Below are 15,453 nucleotides of genomic sequence, written 5' to 3'. Positions count from 1 at the left end.
GAAAACGGTGAAATTATAAATGTAAATAAGTATATCGTTTGTCAATGCATTTTGGAAAAACCGACAAAAACAAAAGTTCAACGACAACGGAATAACAGCAGTTTAACGTAAACAATTTGTTTTGAAAACTGAACGTGTAAATTTATAGTAAACAGGGTTGAGGAGGTCAGATAGGCAGTCGCTCCTTGTAAAACACTGGTACTCAGCTGCACCGGTTAGACTGGAAGCCGACCACAACATAGTTGGGATAAGGCTAGGCAGATGATGAAATATTTGAAAATAAAAATGCATGAAAACCCGACTTTTATGATAATTCGATATTATTATGAATATGCTCGTATTAAAATTTCACTAAAAGTGGTTACATATTATCATTTACCTACCAATAAAGAGTATTGAATCACCGCACCGGTACAAATATTTCGCCTACATTGATTAGCAAAGACCTTGAAATATAGATAAATTTTTGATATATGTAGGTAAATTACATTTACTGGCTGCAATAATTTCAAAAACGTTTATTCAAATAAGGTTGATAAATCAGCACTTTTCGAACGTCAAAAACAAAAGACAGTCCCCAAAACGCCCACCCTCCACCACTTCCTATGTGTTTTTGCTGGGAAGAAGAAGTGGCGCAACAAACTCCCCAGCAATGATGTGATATACAGTTTGGATAGTAAACTATTTATGCTAAGTACCTGGTGAATAAATGTGATTTCAAAGACACTTGTAAAGTTTTTAGGGATTTCAATTATATAGGTAATCATCGGCACGAATCTTGACCGCTGACCTTCACCTACGCAAAAGTAATTTATTGGGTCCCTTTTGTGGTATGAAGTGAGGCGCGGGGGCGGGCTAAAGTGGTGATTGGCACGCAGCGCATCGCGTCATAGCCGTCACTCAGGATTGGTTCTTTGCTAATAAATCACTTCCGCGCAGGTGAAGGTCAGCGCTCTAGATTCGTGCCGATGATGAATAGATTTTGATAGGATAGAATTTTGATATAGAGTTAGGCATAATTTAAAACTATAGTCTCAGCATGACAGAGCATTGTAATTAAGGACTTTTTAGTGCAAATATCTAATCTAGTGCAATGTACTAAATATCTGATAAAGGCTTATAAAGGCGTACTTAGTGTGCAATAAAATCATAAAGACATTCATTTAGTATATTCAATAATTAAATATCTGGACCTAGTACATCGATTCGAAAAAATATATGTTTATCTATAACCACGCAACTAAAACCATGATGGCTCAAGGATCTAGGATAAAAAACTCTCTATATCCTTTCACCGGGCCTAAGCTACATCCCCACAAATTTTCAGCGGAAACGGTTCAGCCATTCTTAAGTTATGTAGTGTTACGAACAACATTTTATTTCCTTCATAGATTACTCATGTTTTTCAATAGCAAAAACATTATACAACCATGCTATTATAGGTACAATTTTAACCTAGCACCATTACATTTACAAATAACCTACTAGTATTATTATCAAAATAACTTATTAATAATGTATTAGCTATCAAAAACATTAACATGAAATTCTAATTTACTATTTATCATGTCCGGTGAATTGCAAATTGAGTTAATTTACTTTTTAATGACAATGTACCTATGCTTGGGTCTAACTAAATAATAGCTCTAGGGGTTCCTAGACGCATTTTTCGATGATTTTTGGTTTTTAAAAAAATGGGCAGGTTCCAAAGAAGAAAGACGTGATCACGTGAGTCAGGTTTTATTTCTTGTCAAAGCGTTAGTGATTTAAGATGATATTTAAAAGTAAATACTATGTAACTATTAAATTAGTAATTTATCGCGAAACTTGAAACATGAATCATGTCTGACGTCATGAATTGAATTGATAAGGAAAAAGATATAGATAGAATATTCATCAAACTTCAGGGATCTATTTCCGCATCCATAGTAAAGTGTTTTAAATATGTTTTGTAGAAGGACCTAAAATAATGCCTTGGGGTATCCCTAGGCCCGAAAAGTAGCAGCTGCAAAGTTTAACAATTTTATTATAATACAGTACAATATATTACTGCCAAGTTTCACCCAAATCCCCTCAGTAGCTTTTGTGTGGAAGTATAAGAAACATCCATACATCAATCTAGACATACTTACAAACTTTCTCGTTTATAAGATTTTTAATAAAGAAATTAATTTTTTAATGTTAATAAATTATAGAGAAGTTGACAAATATTGTGGATATAGGTAAATTCTTATCAATGATTAATAGATATAGCCATGCCATGGTATGAGCTGGCATAGTGATAATATTTCACGTAATTTTACGCTAAAATATGCCGATCTGTAACATATTATTAATATGTATAATATTATCAGCTGATAATATGGTCACGTGCGGTATTTGGACTGCAGGGTAAAATCCGGTAACATTCTATCTACCTCTATATGTTAAAAATAGATAGTAGTGACTCCTACACTTGACAAATATGTGAATCATAGTATTTATAGTCATAAAACCGACTCCCAAAAAAACTGAAAAGCAAAAAAAAAACTATTCTTAGGTGCATCGGCCTAGAAGTCGGTGGCGTATAAACTCAGGAACATCAATTAGACACAAAGTTTTTTATTTTTGGCTTTTCAGTGAGCATAGTTGTCACTATCCGCATTTGTGGAAAGTTCTCATCAATACGAATAATATAAGTCCAAACATGACGTAGTTTACATGTTCAGTTGTCGAGTTCCCTCGACCTTCTCAGGTCTCCATCATCAGATCAGCTCCAAACCTTCACAGTTGCAAAGGTCTCGTCAATACAAATAATATAAGCCCAAACACGAGGTAGTTTACATATACAGTTGTCGAGTTCCCTCGACCTTCTCTCGTCTCCATCATCAGGTCAGCTCCAAACCTTCACTGTTGCATAGTGTTATCAGACGTACATCTCATTGTCAAGTTTTTAACCTATGCACGCCTATGATTTTCGAAAGTTGCCCTCGATCTCTCAGGGTTTCCATCATCAGATCCTGACCTGGTGATTATGGGACCACTTGGAAGGTATACCCTATCAAACAAAAAAAAATTGTAAATCGGTCCAGGCGTCTTCGAGTAATCGGTGAACATACATAAAAAATAAAAAAAGATCCCGACGAATTGAGAACCTCCTCCTTTTTGGGAAGTCGGTTAAAAATCGATGTAACTAGACTAGCTTATCCCTTCGGTTCTACCCGCGAAAGAACTACTTACTTCCTATGTGCTTTTTTCAATCTCTGTCTTTAAATTCAGCATAGCTAGGTTTAGATAAAAAGTATCCCATAACCATCCTTTGCAAATAGACTACGTAACACTGAAAAACTATCAAATCAGTTTAGAAGTTCCTTGGCAGTCGCGCCATGTGGCACTGTGGAACTCAGCCGAATCCCGTTAAACTGGAATCCGACCTCAACATAGTTGGTAAAAGTGTAGGCAGATGGTTTAGAAGTTATTTAGATTTTCGCGTCCAAACAAGGGAACTCTTTAGCTTTATTCTTTTAAGTTGTACATGAGTAATTGTGTACCTAAATGTGTTATTTCCTTTAATTCCAGTACTCTCATCGCTCCGAGAGCCGGTAAAAGGTTGGGTGGACAACTGGAACGGCCCGAACGGGATCATAGCGGCAGTTGGCAAGGGTATCTTCCGTACCATGCTGGGCACAGGCACGAAGGTGGCTGATCTGGTGCCAGTCGATACGGTCATCAATCTAATGATTGTTTGTGCGTGGAGGACGCATTTGAGACGGTGAGTGGTGCAACGTGCTTTAAAATAATCTTTGCAACTTCAGAAAGATTTTACAATGGAAGACAATGCTTGAAACTGACTGTAGTTTCTTCTTCGGTGCCTCTGTATAAGAAATACGTTAACAGAAAGACGACAGCAGAAAAGTGGGTTTTAATTATACAATCCTTAATCTAGATGCAAGAAGCAGATTTCGTGATCATATATGTACCTATCATGTGTAACATCAATAACATTCGTTTAGCTTTTAACTGATCATCAGTTTTGCCAAAGTGCATAAGCATTTCTCAGGCAGAAACGTATTCGATTTTACTTTTTATATAAATGTTCTAATTAATGAAAGTGATTTTCCGTCTATCACAAGTCATTGTGTTCGTCATCATCGAAGCTATGTAGCTGGGCAGAGCTAATCTGAGTTGAGGAGGTCAGATAGACAGTCGCTTCTTATGGCACAATGATTCTCACCTGCATCATCATCATCAGTTGAGAAAAGGCTAAGCATATGATGTTGATCTAAAGTCCCTTCAGATTTTTACCATATTATTCTTATAATACTGAATGCATGTTTTGTTTCCATTTCAGAGGAGAAGGCGTAGTGGTGTACAACTGTTGCACCGGCCAGCAGAACCCTATCACGTGGCAGCGGTTCGTCAAGACCAGCTTCAAATATATGCGGAAACATCCGTTTAGTGAGTTATTTGCTTTATGATAGATCAAATCAAATCAAATCAAATCAAATCCTTTATTTGCATAAAACATGGTAGGAGACAAGATGTTCAGTAAAATATTGTGTACAGCATGTCTTGCCGTGGCATACGGCGCGCAATAATCATATCAAATTATGAATTTAAACATTATACATTATAATCATATTAGTATTAAATAATTTAAAAAAATAATAATAATAATAACTCTCAAATTAATTAGACATTAAAATCAATTATGCTTTAATTGCTTTAAAAATCAATTAAAGCAGAGCAACGAAACATTATTTTATATATTATAGATTAAAGACAATTAAATATTAAATTCATCTTCATTCAAGAATTGATCAATACTATAATAACACTTATTGGCCAGAATCATTTTCAATTTATTTTTAAATACTTTGATATTACAATTTTTTATATCGTTAGGGATTTTATTATATATTTTTGGCGCCATACATAATACGCTTTTTCCTGCCAGAGTTGTGTTTGCCCTATGTAGACACAGTCTATTACTATTAAGTTTGCGCCTGTTCCTTTTTACCACATCAGATAATTGTTCAAATAGATGAGAGTTTTTATGGACGAACAGTGCTATCTCTAATATGCAAAGAACGGTTTACAAGAGTCAGTGGAATCTAAGCGAAACATGGCTCGTATACAACGCTTTTGGGCCTTAAAAACCTTCTCATTATCTGTTGAGTTTCCCCAAAAGATTATCCCATAACGTAAGACAGAGGCGACAAGGCCGTGGTAGGCCATGAGTGTAGCATCGATGTTTACTATTGGAGCCAATCTGGACAGAGCATATGCAGAACTGCTAATTTTCTTGCATAATTTTGATATATGCGCCTTCCAATTCAGTTGGCTATCGATGGTTAGTCCTAAGAATTCCGCTGATTCTACCTCGTGTATAGGATTATTGTCGTAATTTACATCAAGGTTATGAGGCTGAGCTCTTTGGCTGAAGTGCATGACTTGTGTTTTAGATAAATTTATTTTAAGATTGTTGTTATCAAGCCAGTTAATTATTGAGTCCAAGCAATTGTTTATCTCGTCTTGATAGAGTACCTTTGTCCGACATTGTACAGATACAGTACTATCGTCTGCAAATAGAGACATTGGGTGGATAGTACATTTAGGCAAATCATTTATATAAATGATAAATAAGAGTGGGCCTAGTACGCTGCCTTGTGGTACACCAAGATGATGATCTATTTATGTGTAAAACAACAAAATATAAAAAGTACTATTCTATTTCTGCTGTCTGCTGTTTAACCAGTGAAGCATAGACAACTTTGTGGGCCATAATATACCTCCAGCATTTTATATCTCCTTGCCATTTACTCCAAACGGATTATCTACTTTGGCATTAAAACAATGACGATCCGGCTTTTAAAATTATGTCTAAAATAAATAAAAATCTTCAGCAGTCATTATACCTCTAGGTAGTCTTACAGTGCTACCCGGTTGTCTGGGGTGATAGGAATTCGTTCCATATAATACTTTGCTATTCAGCAGCATACGATTAGACTGGAAATCGACTTCAACTTTGCGAAACAACTAGTTGATAAATCCTTACATAAATACTCTTACACGACTCCAACATAGTTGGGAAACGGCTGGACAGGTAATTGATTAATAATTAATTAATTAATAGGATCTTAATTTGTTCTTTTCCATTACAGACGAGGTGCTATGGTACCCTGGCGGCGACATCACCAGCAACCGGCTGAAGCACGGCACTCTCTCGCTGCTGCAGCACCGCGCACCAGCCGCCCTCATGGACCTCGTGTCCACTGCTACTGGGAAGAAACCCATGTATGTACACAGTAATAATAATAGTTACCTGGTTGATTGTCGGCCGTGGCGGCTGTTCTTGTACAAACAGATCTGTCGGCTGCGCATGACATACTTCACACAAGCGTTTAAGCAGACACAGGTGCACTCTCTATTACCTCGATGGAACTACTTCCCACATCCGCATAAACAGAGTCCTATAGAGTGATATACTTATTTTTGAAAATGGTCATTTAGTTTATATATGCCAACTATTTGCTTGAAGGCACCTAAGTAGTATAGTCCATTAGCCTCCCGACCCGACTGCACATTGGTCTAGTGGTCACAGAGCTGTGATGGGGTCCATGAGGTCTCTAGTTTTTAAGAAAGTTTCACACACTATGTGCATGTACAACAGAGGGAACGTAAATATCGGTCGTTCGACCTGATATCCCTCCGGTCGTGTCGGATTGCCGTCCCTGAAGACTTCAACACCTAAGTTTAGGAGGACTGGGGTATTTTTGTACATCTCCTACAATTCCACCCTCTGTTCCAGGATGGTTCGTGTTCAGAACAAGCTGGAGAAGGCGGCCGCGTGCCTGGAGTACTTCACCACGCGCCAGTGGGCCTTCGCCGATGACAACGTGCAGGCTCTCTGCGCGTCACTCTCGCCTGATGACCGCAGGTAAGGATTGCAAGATATGGCAGATTTTTTAGAGATAGTTTAAGGTCGTTCCCAATATTCTATCTTTCTGTGTTTTACTAGAGATAGAAACTGGACAATACTTCTATGTCAAAGCTTGGGGTTAGCTTGAGTTTTAGGGGATATTTACTTACTTCTGTGGGTCAGTTGATATATCATAAGATTAAACAACACTTGGCGTGTTCAACCCTTTTATTAGTGTGTTCTGACTGTCATTTGAACATCTCTAGTAGTGGTTGTGTGTAGACAAAGGCCAGAAAATCTTGATCACCAGCATTGCCAAGGGGTTTCGGTTTGTCCACGTAACGGAGTTAAGGAGATCAGAAAGGCAGTCGCTGTATGTGGCACACTGGTCCTCTGTCTGTATAAGCTAGATATAGACATAGTTGGGAAGAGTCCAGGCAGATGATGTAGCCTGATGGAGATGATAAAAATTGAGCCGATGTAGCTCGTGAACCCAAGGCATGTTTGCCCAAAAAACAGACAGACATGCTTAGTTTGGTTCCGATTTCGAAACTGTTTGTAACATTTTTTTTCATAGATTTGATGGTGATTACTACGATTTGACACTTTATTCTTATGTTCAGGACCTTCGATTTCAACGTTCGGAACATCGACTGGGACGCGTACATCGAGTCGTACGTGCTCGGCATCCGGAGGTTCCTCTTCAAGGAGAGCCCCGACACGCTGCCCAAGTCCAGGGCTGTGCTGCGAAGGTAGTTATATATATACTGGTCTTCTGTTTTATGCCGGATTTCTATAAAATCTATCTATCCTTTGCTTTCTGATTGGAGATTGAATTTAGCCACCATTAGCTTCATATAAATTATGTCAGATTAAAATCTCTGGGGTTTCCAATCTTGACGAGTTAGTTTACTTGAACAAGCTCATATCAGAAGCTACTGAACCGATTAACAATTTTCTTTCAGTGTTAGATACTCTATTTATCGAAGAATGCTATAGGCTACTTTCATTAGATTGCGCCTAGTAATCTTTACGAGGCGCGGTTAGAACCACTTGCGGAAGCTATAAAAAAAATACTTTTCAGTTTTATAATATAGGTTTAGATTAGTGCAATCAACTGTGATTAGTGCAGTGTGTCTAAAACATAGAATTTTATTAAAAATATGCTTTTTATTTCCAGATTACACATAGTCCACATCCTAACCCAAGTGGCGACCGTGTTCTTCCTATGGAGATTTCTGTTTTCACGCTCGAACGCTCTCCGCAACGTTTGGCGACGCGTCCTAGAACTGTTAACAAGGGCAGCCCGACTCTTAGCTATAGCCTGATGTCGTCTTCTACTGAAACTACCCTCGTTAACGCCCCTTCAAATCAAGCTTCCAATCACGCCACGATAAAAACAACCAATTTTGGCATTTGACATTTGTTACAAGATGGCGTCTCCCGCCATTTCAACATTGACACCAATAGATATTGTTAAGTACACGGGCAAATAATTTAGGTGATATATTTTTCTCTTTGAAAATAAGCTTTTACGGGGCTGTTAAATTTGCTTCGGGATTTACACTGTGTTGTGTAGAAATTAAAAATGTATATCGTGTTGCTGACTTGTCTTTGATTGTGGCCAGTACTGATAGTTGACAATGACAACTCCTGTAACTTTTGTCTTTGATGTATAAACGTTAAGTAGGTCTTATTGTAATAAAAGAAACGGCTGTCTCTTTGTAAAAACTTGTTGATACAATCTGTTCCTATAAGAGGCATTGGTTATTCAAATAGTTTGTTCGTTTTGAAACGTAGGTTTTTCCATAACACAGTGTTTATCTTATATTTCCCAGGCGCTAGGCTGTTAGTTACGGAACGTTAAGTAATAGTAATTCCAATAATTTTGTACCTTTAACAGCTCAATGTCTAATGAATTCAAATCTGTTATCGCCTAGTTTTTAATAACAATAGCGAAATGTATTGATATTCATGTTAAACTCATTTATATTTTTAGTGTCAGTTTTGTGTCTTAATTTATCGAAGTCTTCGATTGATTTTATATCATGCTTCCATGAAATGACATTTGAAATTTCATCGATCGGCTTACGAATTAGTTGGTCTACCAATATTGTTGATTATTGAATCTTTGATTCTATATAACTGTTGACATTGATACTATTATATGCGAAGAATCAATTGAGAAGGACAGTTTAAGACGAGAAGTAAAAAGTTTCGATCGGCACACAACTGACATTGTTGTCAAAGTTTGTACAATTTCGAGGCTATAAATGTCTGTAAAATGCAATGTACTTTTTAGTTAAAAAGCTTTTCTTTTACCCGCTGATGATTCATTCAGATATTTTAGCAGATTTAAGGGAAAACATTTCGTTTAGCGAACGCGCGTATATTTTTTCAAGATTGCAACTAGAATTTCTGATGGCTCAATAATACATAGAACTTTATGAACTAGTCAAATGCATTCGTTTTGAAGAACAACTCTTATGTTAGACTTCAGGATTAGTTGAGCTGTTTTTATCACAATTGTTCGTACATAATGAATATATTATATAATTAATATAACACTTTGGACACTTGCTAAATGCATAGAGTTGTTCTTGAACGCAGAAATATATATTATATATAGGTACCCATGTAAAATAAAGATTCCAAAATAAAAATTGTTAAACAAACGACTTAGCGAAAATATTTATGAAGTGTAAATCTGTGATACCTTCTAAGTTATTGTCGACTTGTAATATAACTTTTGCATCTTCGATCTTCTATATATTATATGCCAAATTGTGTAAATTGAGTTGGTGATCTATAAATGACTTATTAACATCAATTGTACTAGTTCAATCAGTAGATTTTCGCTCTGATACATAAGTGAATTAATGTGTAAAATCTCTAAGTCTATCAGGCTAGAAAAGTCTACTATTGAATTCAAGATGAATGAATTCTTCGAACTGTCTTCGGTTTTTGGTCATGCTATAGACGCTTCTCGAAGTCTTAGTAGAAATATATTAGAATTTCTTACTATTTCTATAGAAATATGATAATGATGATGAATTAGAAGGTGTCACAAAGTAATTGATTATAAAGGATCGTGCGATTTGATAGCGGCTAGGAGAGTAGTGTTTCGAATCGTGGTATGTAATATGAAGCGTAGGAATGCATGAAAGAGCGGCAATTCACAATTTTGTGAGTTTTTTTATGGTCTACCGCCAGCTAAACCCATTGTGAAGAGTTTGTATAGATACCTATCCTAGTGGGTTTATTTTATTCTTAAAGTTTTCCATTTTGTAATTTCTATGCCCCGCCTAGGAGTCCAGCATTTGTGGATCAATATATAAATTGATCGTCTTCGAAGCTTTTCGATCGAAAATGCGACTCCTTCTATTCCTTATTTTGGCTGTAATGAAAGCTCAATTTCATAATCTTCCTTATTCACATGCTATTTTAATGGCTTTTTGAGATATGTGTATCAGACCATGTCTATTTATACGTAACAAATTTTTGAAAATAACGAAGTTCCCATGTCATAAATTTTGATATTATTAAAGTAAAAGTAACGTGGGAATTTGAAATATAGAAATAATAAATGCAAGATATCAAATTCGTCACGGCCGAGGCCTATAAAGTTAAGAAATAGACAGAGTTAATATAGGTTTTGCATTCATCTCTAGACATAGGTGCCGGTTTCTTCCAAATACCTTTAACATTGTGATTTATAGCAAACTAAAGATATTACCATCCAAATGAGTGGCAACATTACATACGTAATATAGAACTTCGATTGTTATTAGTGGTAAACTCCGAATTACACACATCTTCCAGTACTTATAGCCTATATAGCTTTTATCAGTTTTGCGTACCTCGATGACTTTATAACATTCGTCGAAATTAATTTATATAGTATGGAATATTTTGTCGCTCCATTTATACTATTGCAATAAAAAACTGTGAATGGTTACCATTGTTGTTAAAACGAAACTAAATGTTAGTGAAAACTGATTTTCTAAAGACATACCTCAAGTGAGTTAGGTGTGTTTAGTAATTCCATTCTAAAATGGATAATATTTTCATGTTTAGTCTTAGAGCAGTCAGCTAGATATTTAATTATTACATGACATGGGTCCTTCAAAAGCTTAGTTGAAGCAAGCAAAACATTTTTAAAAATTAAATTAATAAAATTCGTTCCAAAATGACGCTTCCTTAGTGATAATTAACGTAGGTATTTATTGATTTTTTATATATAAAAAAAGTAATAAATTTCAGTTTTATATATCTATGCTAGGATACCCGTAGTAGGCCTTCCGCCTCAATTCCCTATGCGTACTTACAACTTGGTTATTCTTACCAAAAACGCGAGTTACATAATCCCATAATATTTGGTATAAGTGGTAACTGTTAAGTATTGCCTAAGTTTATACGACATGTTATTTAAGTGTTAGCATTTTTTCTTATTGTATAAGTCTAACAGGACACTTTGGCTCTCACTGTTTTTCTTGTATCACAATGATTGTAAGTAAAAGGTGTTCGTTTGGCAAAGTTGGGGTTTGAAAGTTCTGTCGATAAAATTCCTTCTGAAATGATATAAGGGTTTTCATTTGAATTGATTTATTAACTTCTACAAGGCTTGTTAATCCATAACTTTCTTCATTACTCCGAGATTGTTCTATATTTATTTATTTTGTTTTATTTATGTTCCTCTGTTCATTATTTTCATTCAACAGTGCAATGTCTGTATGTGAAACTATTGGATATGCTATAATGATAAATTATATAGTTTTATGAGAAATCCCAACTTTGTGACAACCGTTCCAATTTTCTTCCAGTGTCGAATTAATTTAAGTTCTCTTAGTGTAAATTTAAAACTTATAGATTCCTAAAAGGGAAGTGAATTCGAGAATGGGAAACTAGAATTTATCGAAGTCATTGATAAAATTGACTTCGAGATTCAGTGACTTCGATAAATGTGAGACTAGTGCGTACGTATATATTTGTTTTTGTCTGTAAGTATATTATATGTACATTTTGAAAAAGAAATACTTCAGTCATGTTGTTATTATTTTCGCGAACTTTCTGTTTAGTAGGTTTTTTGTATTTAATTAAGATAAGAAGATATTGTTTGGGAGTCTACCGGTGAAATTGTACGTGCTGAGTTATTAATTGTGTATATAGAATTTAGTTGACCCAAAGTTAAATCCAAATATATACATGCAGGAATATTTTTTCATTTTTTCGCTCTATCTTTATAATGTAGACATGTTTTGGAGTGGTGTAAGGTTTGGCGGTTTTCGAACGAAAAATTCAATATGGCGGTCGATAGAGGCCGAGTTTAAAATTGGAATGTATTTCACAATTTGTGCGATTAAGCGTAAGTGACGATTTGTGGCTAACAAAACGTCCTGCGGTGGGTTTCTTTAACCGTAGTACTCTATCCGTAGTTTTGGGTTTAGAGATTGAATTTTTACATAAGCTCCATATAAATTATGTCAAATTTCAATCTATAATCAACAAAACAATAGATGGATAGGTTATAGAAATCCGCAATTAGTTAATTCGGAAGTGGTGGCTTCTACTTAAATGGCTGAGTAGATAGTTGAAAATCTACCGATTTTAACGTAAACTTGAACTACCAAATAGTACAAAAAGTTATTACGAACAATTAATAAAAAGAGAATAAAGTAAAAAATTGCTTGTTTATTTACATTGAAAAAAATTGAATGGATGGAAAATTGACAAGATTTTTAGGATCGCGCCAAAATTTGACAGTTAAGATGGCGGCTACCGTTCGAAAACCGCGTTCTATTGCTTTAAATACTTTTTTTTTGCTTAGACGCCAGCGGTTTATGGCTATGGTAATACAGTAAAACCACGGTGGGATTTATAGTGCAGGAAAGAATAATGTGCTCAATGCTTGAAAGTCACTGTTCTCCCTGGCTGGGTATTGCGTGTAATGGAACGTAAGAAAACGTATTCTACAATGTTCAAAATGATACGTCCAGAAATCAGCTTCTTTTTTCTAAATATTTATTGACTTCATTTTCATTTTCTAACACATCATAGATTGCATTTAATACATGCTTTTTCCAAATATTGCATTTTATTACAAGAAATATCAAATTAACAGTATTTAAAAAACATGAATTTGTTTTGATGATTTTTCTTAACGATTCTGAACATTAAAATAATGATAACAGATATTATGTGTCACGAAAGCGGTTAAGTTAAACTTGTGTGTGTAAATATACATGAATATTGTCTTTGTATGAATCAGCGCTTCTTTCTACCACTCCTAAGCGCTCCCGGGCTCAAGCATACATAGACAATATGCACGTACGTGTACACACACGAGTATGTCTTACCCGCTTTCGCACGAATGCCCAGCTAGACAAGGACAGAGATAGTCCGTAGGCAAAGAAATGTGTCTCGGTGATAGTTCGGTATATACATGGGGGGTTTATTTATTATTCCATAACGTAATAAAAACGAATGTAAAGTTTATAATGTTTTTATTGGGAACACCCCCCACAAAATTCCTAAATTCCTCTCCTACTTCCAGAATGACCTTTCTTAACCCTTATTTCGACAGAGAAGGCGATAGTGAACTTATTAAAATTTTATTGTATAACATAGTTTCCATGGTTTTTCTGAACCTCCAAAAAACTAAAAAAAAATTCTACCCCCCACCCTTATGGAGAAAAGCGATGTCCGCCACACCGGACATTATCGAAACTTAATAAAAAAAGTGTTAAAAGGACTTGTCCGTCCTAGCGGACTTAATCGAATACGTGAATGAAGTTGCATAGTATATAAAGTAAAAGAATATGATAGTAAAAAAGCCTTTATTTTTTATAAAAGTACAAGGAAACTGTAGGGCCTGTGTTATTTTACATGAAAGCTCAAAAAACAGTTGCGAGGATTTTTGCCCTTCACAAAACAAAGGCGTGTATCACATTTCAGGCAGTAAACCGTAGTTTTTTTACCGCCCATATTCTTGTTATACTCTTTCACAATATTGGGATAATCAACATCGACTTTCCTCTTGGCATTCTTGCAATATCTTTTAATCCTGCTAACTGGTTCAGCGTCAGTATAGGAACTGATGAGAGTAGCAGCTTTGTTCTCATGCCACCTCACAACCGACAACTTGTTTTTGTTACAGACGGTTTGACTGAAAGATCGATCCCCTTGGTTTCTTTTTAGTGCCTTTTCGCTACTCAATTTTTCTTCGGCTCCTTTGAGGCGGTTGCTTCTAATGGTACCTACAGAAAAAATACCATAATTTTCACGCAACAGGTAAACAAGTTCAAGTGATGTAAAAAAATTATCGAAACAAACCGTTGCTGGTTTCCTGCTGGTCATACCATATTTATTTCGACAAGGTCCGCCGTGACGGACAAGCTATAAGACACAATAAATACAGGTGTTTCGACGAGGTCCGGTGTGGCGGACAAGTAAAAAACTCGATAATTATTATGAATAACGTAGGCAAAAGCTATGGAATCGTATTATTTGAACATTAGAACACTAAATTCACAAAACACAAATAAAAATCTACGCAAAAATCTATCAAAAAATAATGTTTTTTAATAAATTACCTGAAAGACTCTCTTAGTGCGCGGTTTCGCCGACATTTTTTCGCCAATTGTCAAACTCTGTGTTGTCACAAGCATAATTTATTTTTCTTTTAAAATTTAAACGACCTCCCAATAGCTTAGTTGTTTTTTTGTTGCAAAAATAGAAATAAACGGGGTGGTGGATTTTTTTAAAGTACTTGTCCGGTAGTACGGACAAATTCGAAATAAGGGTTAATTCCAAAATTCTGTAATATTTCTTTCGGGTTACCGGGTTCGGGTTTCGGGTTACTTGAAAAATTTTATTCGAAGTAAGTCGTGGTGGCCTAGTGCTTAAAGCACCAGCCTCTCAAGTATGAATGAGGGTTCGATTTCAGGTCAGGCGAATACCAATATAGTTTTTCTGAATCATATGTTATTTCTATGTGTTTCGTTGGATGCTAATGACTGAGTAAAGTTTAAGAAAAAAATCTTGAGGAAACTTGCACTTCAAACTCTGAAAGTGCCATAGTTAAAGAACCATTTGATAGAAATACACTCAGTATACCAGCTATATCAGCGTGAGTGACATTTTGAGATGCTTTTATTTACTCAACTTTGATATGAGTATTTCTGGTTATTCTTAAAGATAGGTACAGGATAGGACAGCGACTGCAATTACTGTTGCCGCTTCGATCAAAGACGGTTTCATGTAGACGCGGTATATATGGTCGGCAGTTGCAGTCGGCAGCAAGAATTAAAACGTACCTATCTTTTATTCGATTTGAGTATTTCTAGTGTTTTATGAAGATGGATACCGCTTATTTACACCATGGAATCCTGTGATTAGTAAGTCGTCATCGTCGCGAAAGACGACACAAATCCAGCCTCAAAATGTCTTTAGTGTAATGTGTAGGGTAAATGACAATGAATGAAAATTGTGAGGACCAATCGAGGGCACCTCAAAAATCTTGTGCTTCACGGGGACACCGCTAGCTGTCATCA

General features: G+C 35.7%; 1 protein-coding gene and 1 long non-coding RNA gene across 6 annotated transcripts in view; one reads left to right on the top strand and one right to left on the bottom strand.

Moving 5' to 3' along the window:
* The window catches only part of LOC124643816 (putative fatty acyl-CoA reductase CG5065), an 82,751-nt gene extending 69,352 nt beyond the window's left edge, over positions 1 to 13,399 (top strand). For all 5 annotated transcript variants that reach the window (XM_047182917.1, XM_047182918.1, XM_047182920.1 and 2 more), the window contains exons 8-13: positions 3,559 to 3,751; positions 4,331 to 4,437; positions 6,144 to 6,276; positions 6,791 to 6,919; positions 7,525 to 7,653; positions 8,082 to 13,399. In XM_047182917.1, coding sequence (XP_047038873.1) covers positions 3,559 to 3,751; positions 4,331 to 4,437; positions 6,144 to 6,276; positions 6,791 to 6,919; positions 7,525 to 7,653; positions 8,082 to 8,229 — 839 coding nt within the window. In that variant the 3' untranslated portion in view covers positions 8,230 to 13,399. The remainder of the gene's footprint in view (positions 1 to 3,558; positions 3,752 to 4,330; positions 4,438 to 6,143; positions 6,277 to 6,790; positions 6,920 to 7,524; positions 7,654 to 8,081) is intronic.
* A 324-nt stretch (positions 13,400 to 13,723) lies between these two features.
* On the bottom strand, positions 13,724 to 14,694 carry LOC124643872. Its single transcript, XR_006985985.1, has 2 exons — positions 14,494 to 14,694; positions 13,724 to 14,157 (listed from the first exon to the last, which is right to left on the bottom strand). It is a non-coding gene; the product is annotated as an uncharacterized LOC124643872 (long non-coding RNA).
* Between the last annotated feature and the right edge of the window lie 759 nt (positions 14,695 to 15,453).

Source organism: Helicoverpa zea, chromosome 28, assembly GCF_022581195.2.
Source record: "Helicoverpa zea isolate HzStark_Cry1AcR chromosome 28, ilHelZeax1.1, whole genome shotgun sequence".
Classification (NCBI taxonomy): domain Eukaryota; kingdom Metazoa; phylum Arthropoda; class Insecta; order Lepidoptera; family Noctuidae; genus Helicoverpa; species Helicoverpa zea.
This window is presented reverse-complemented; position numbering and strand designations above follow the sequence as displayed.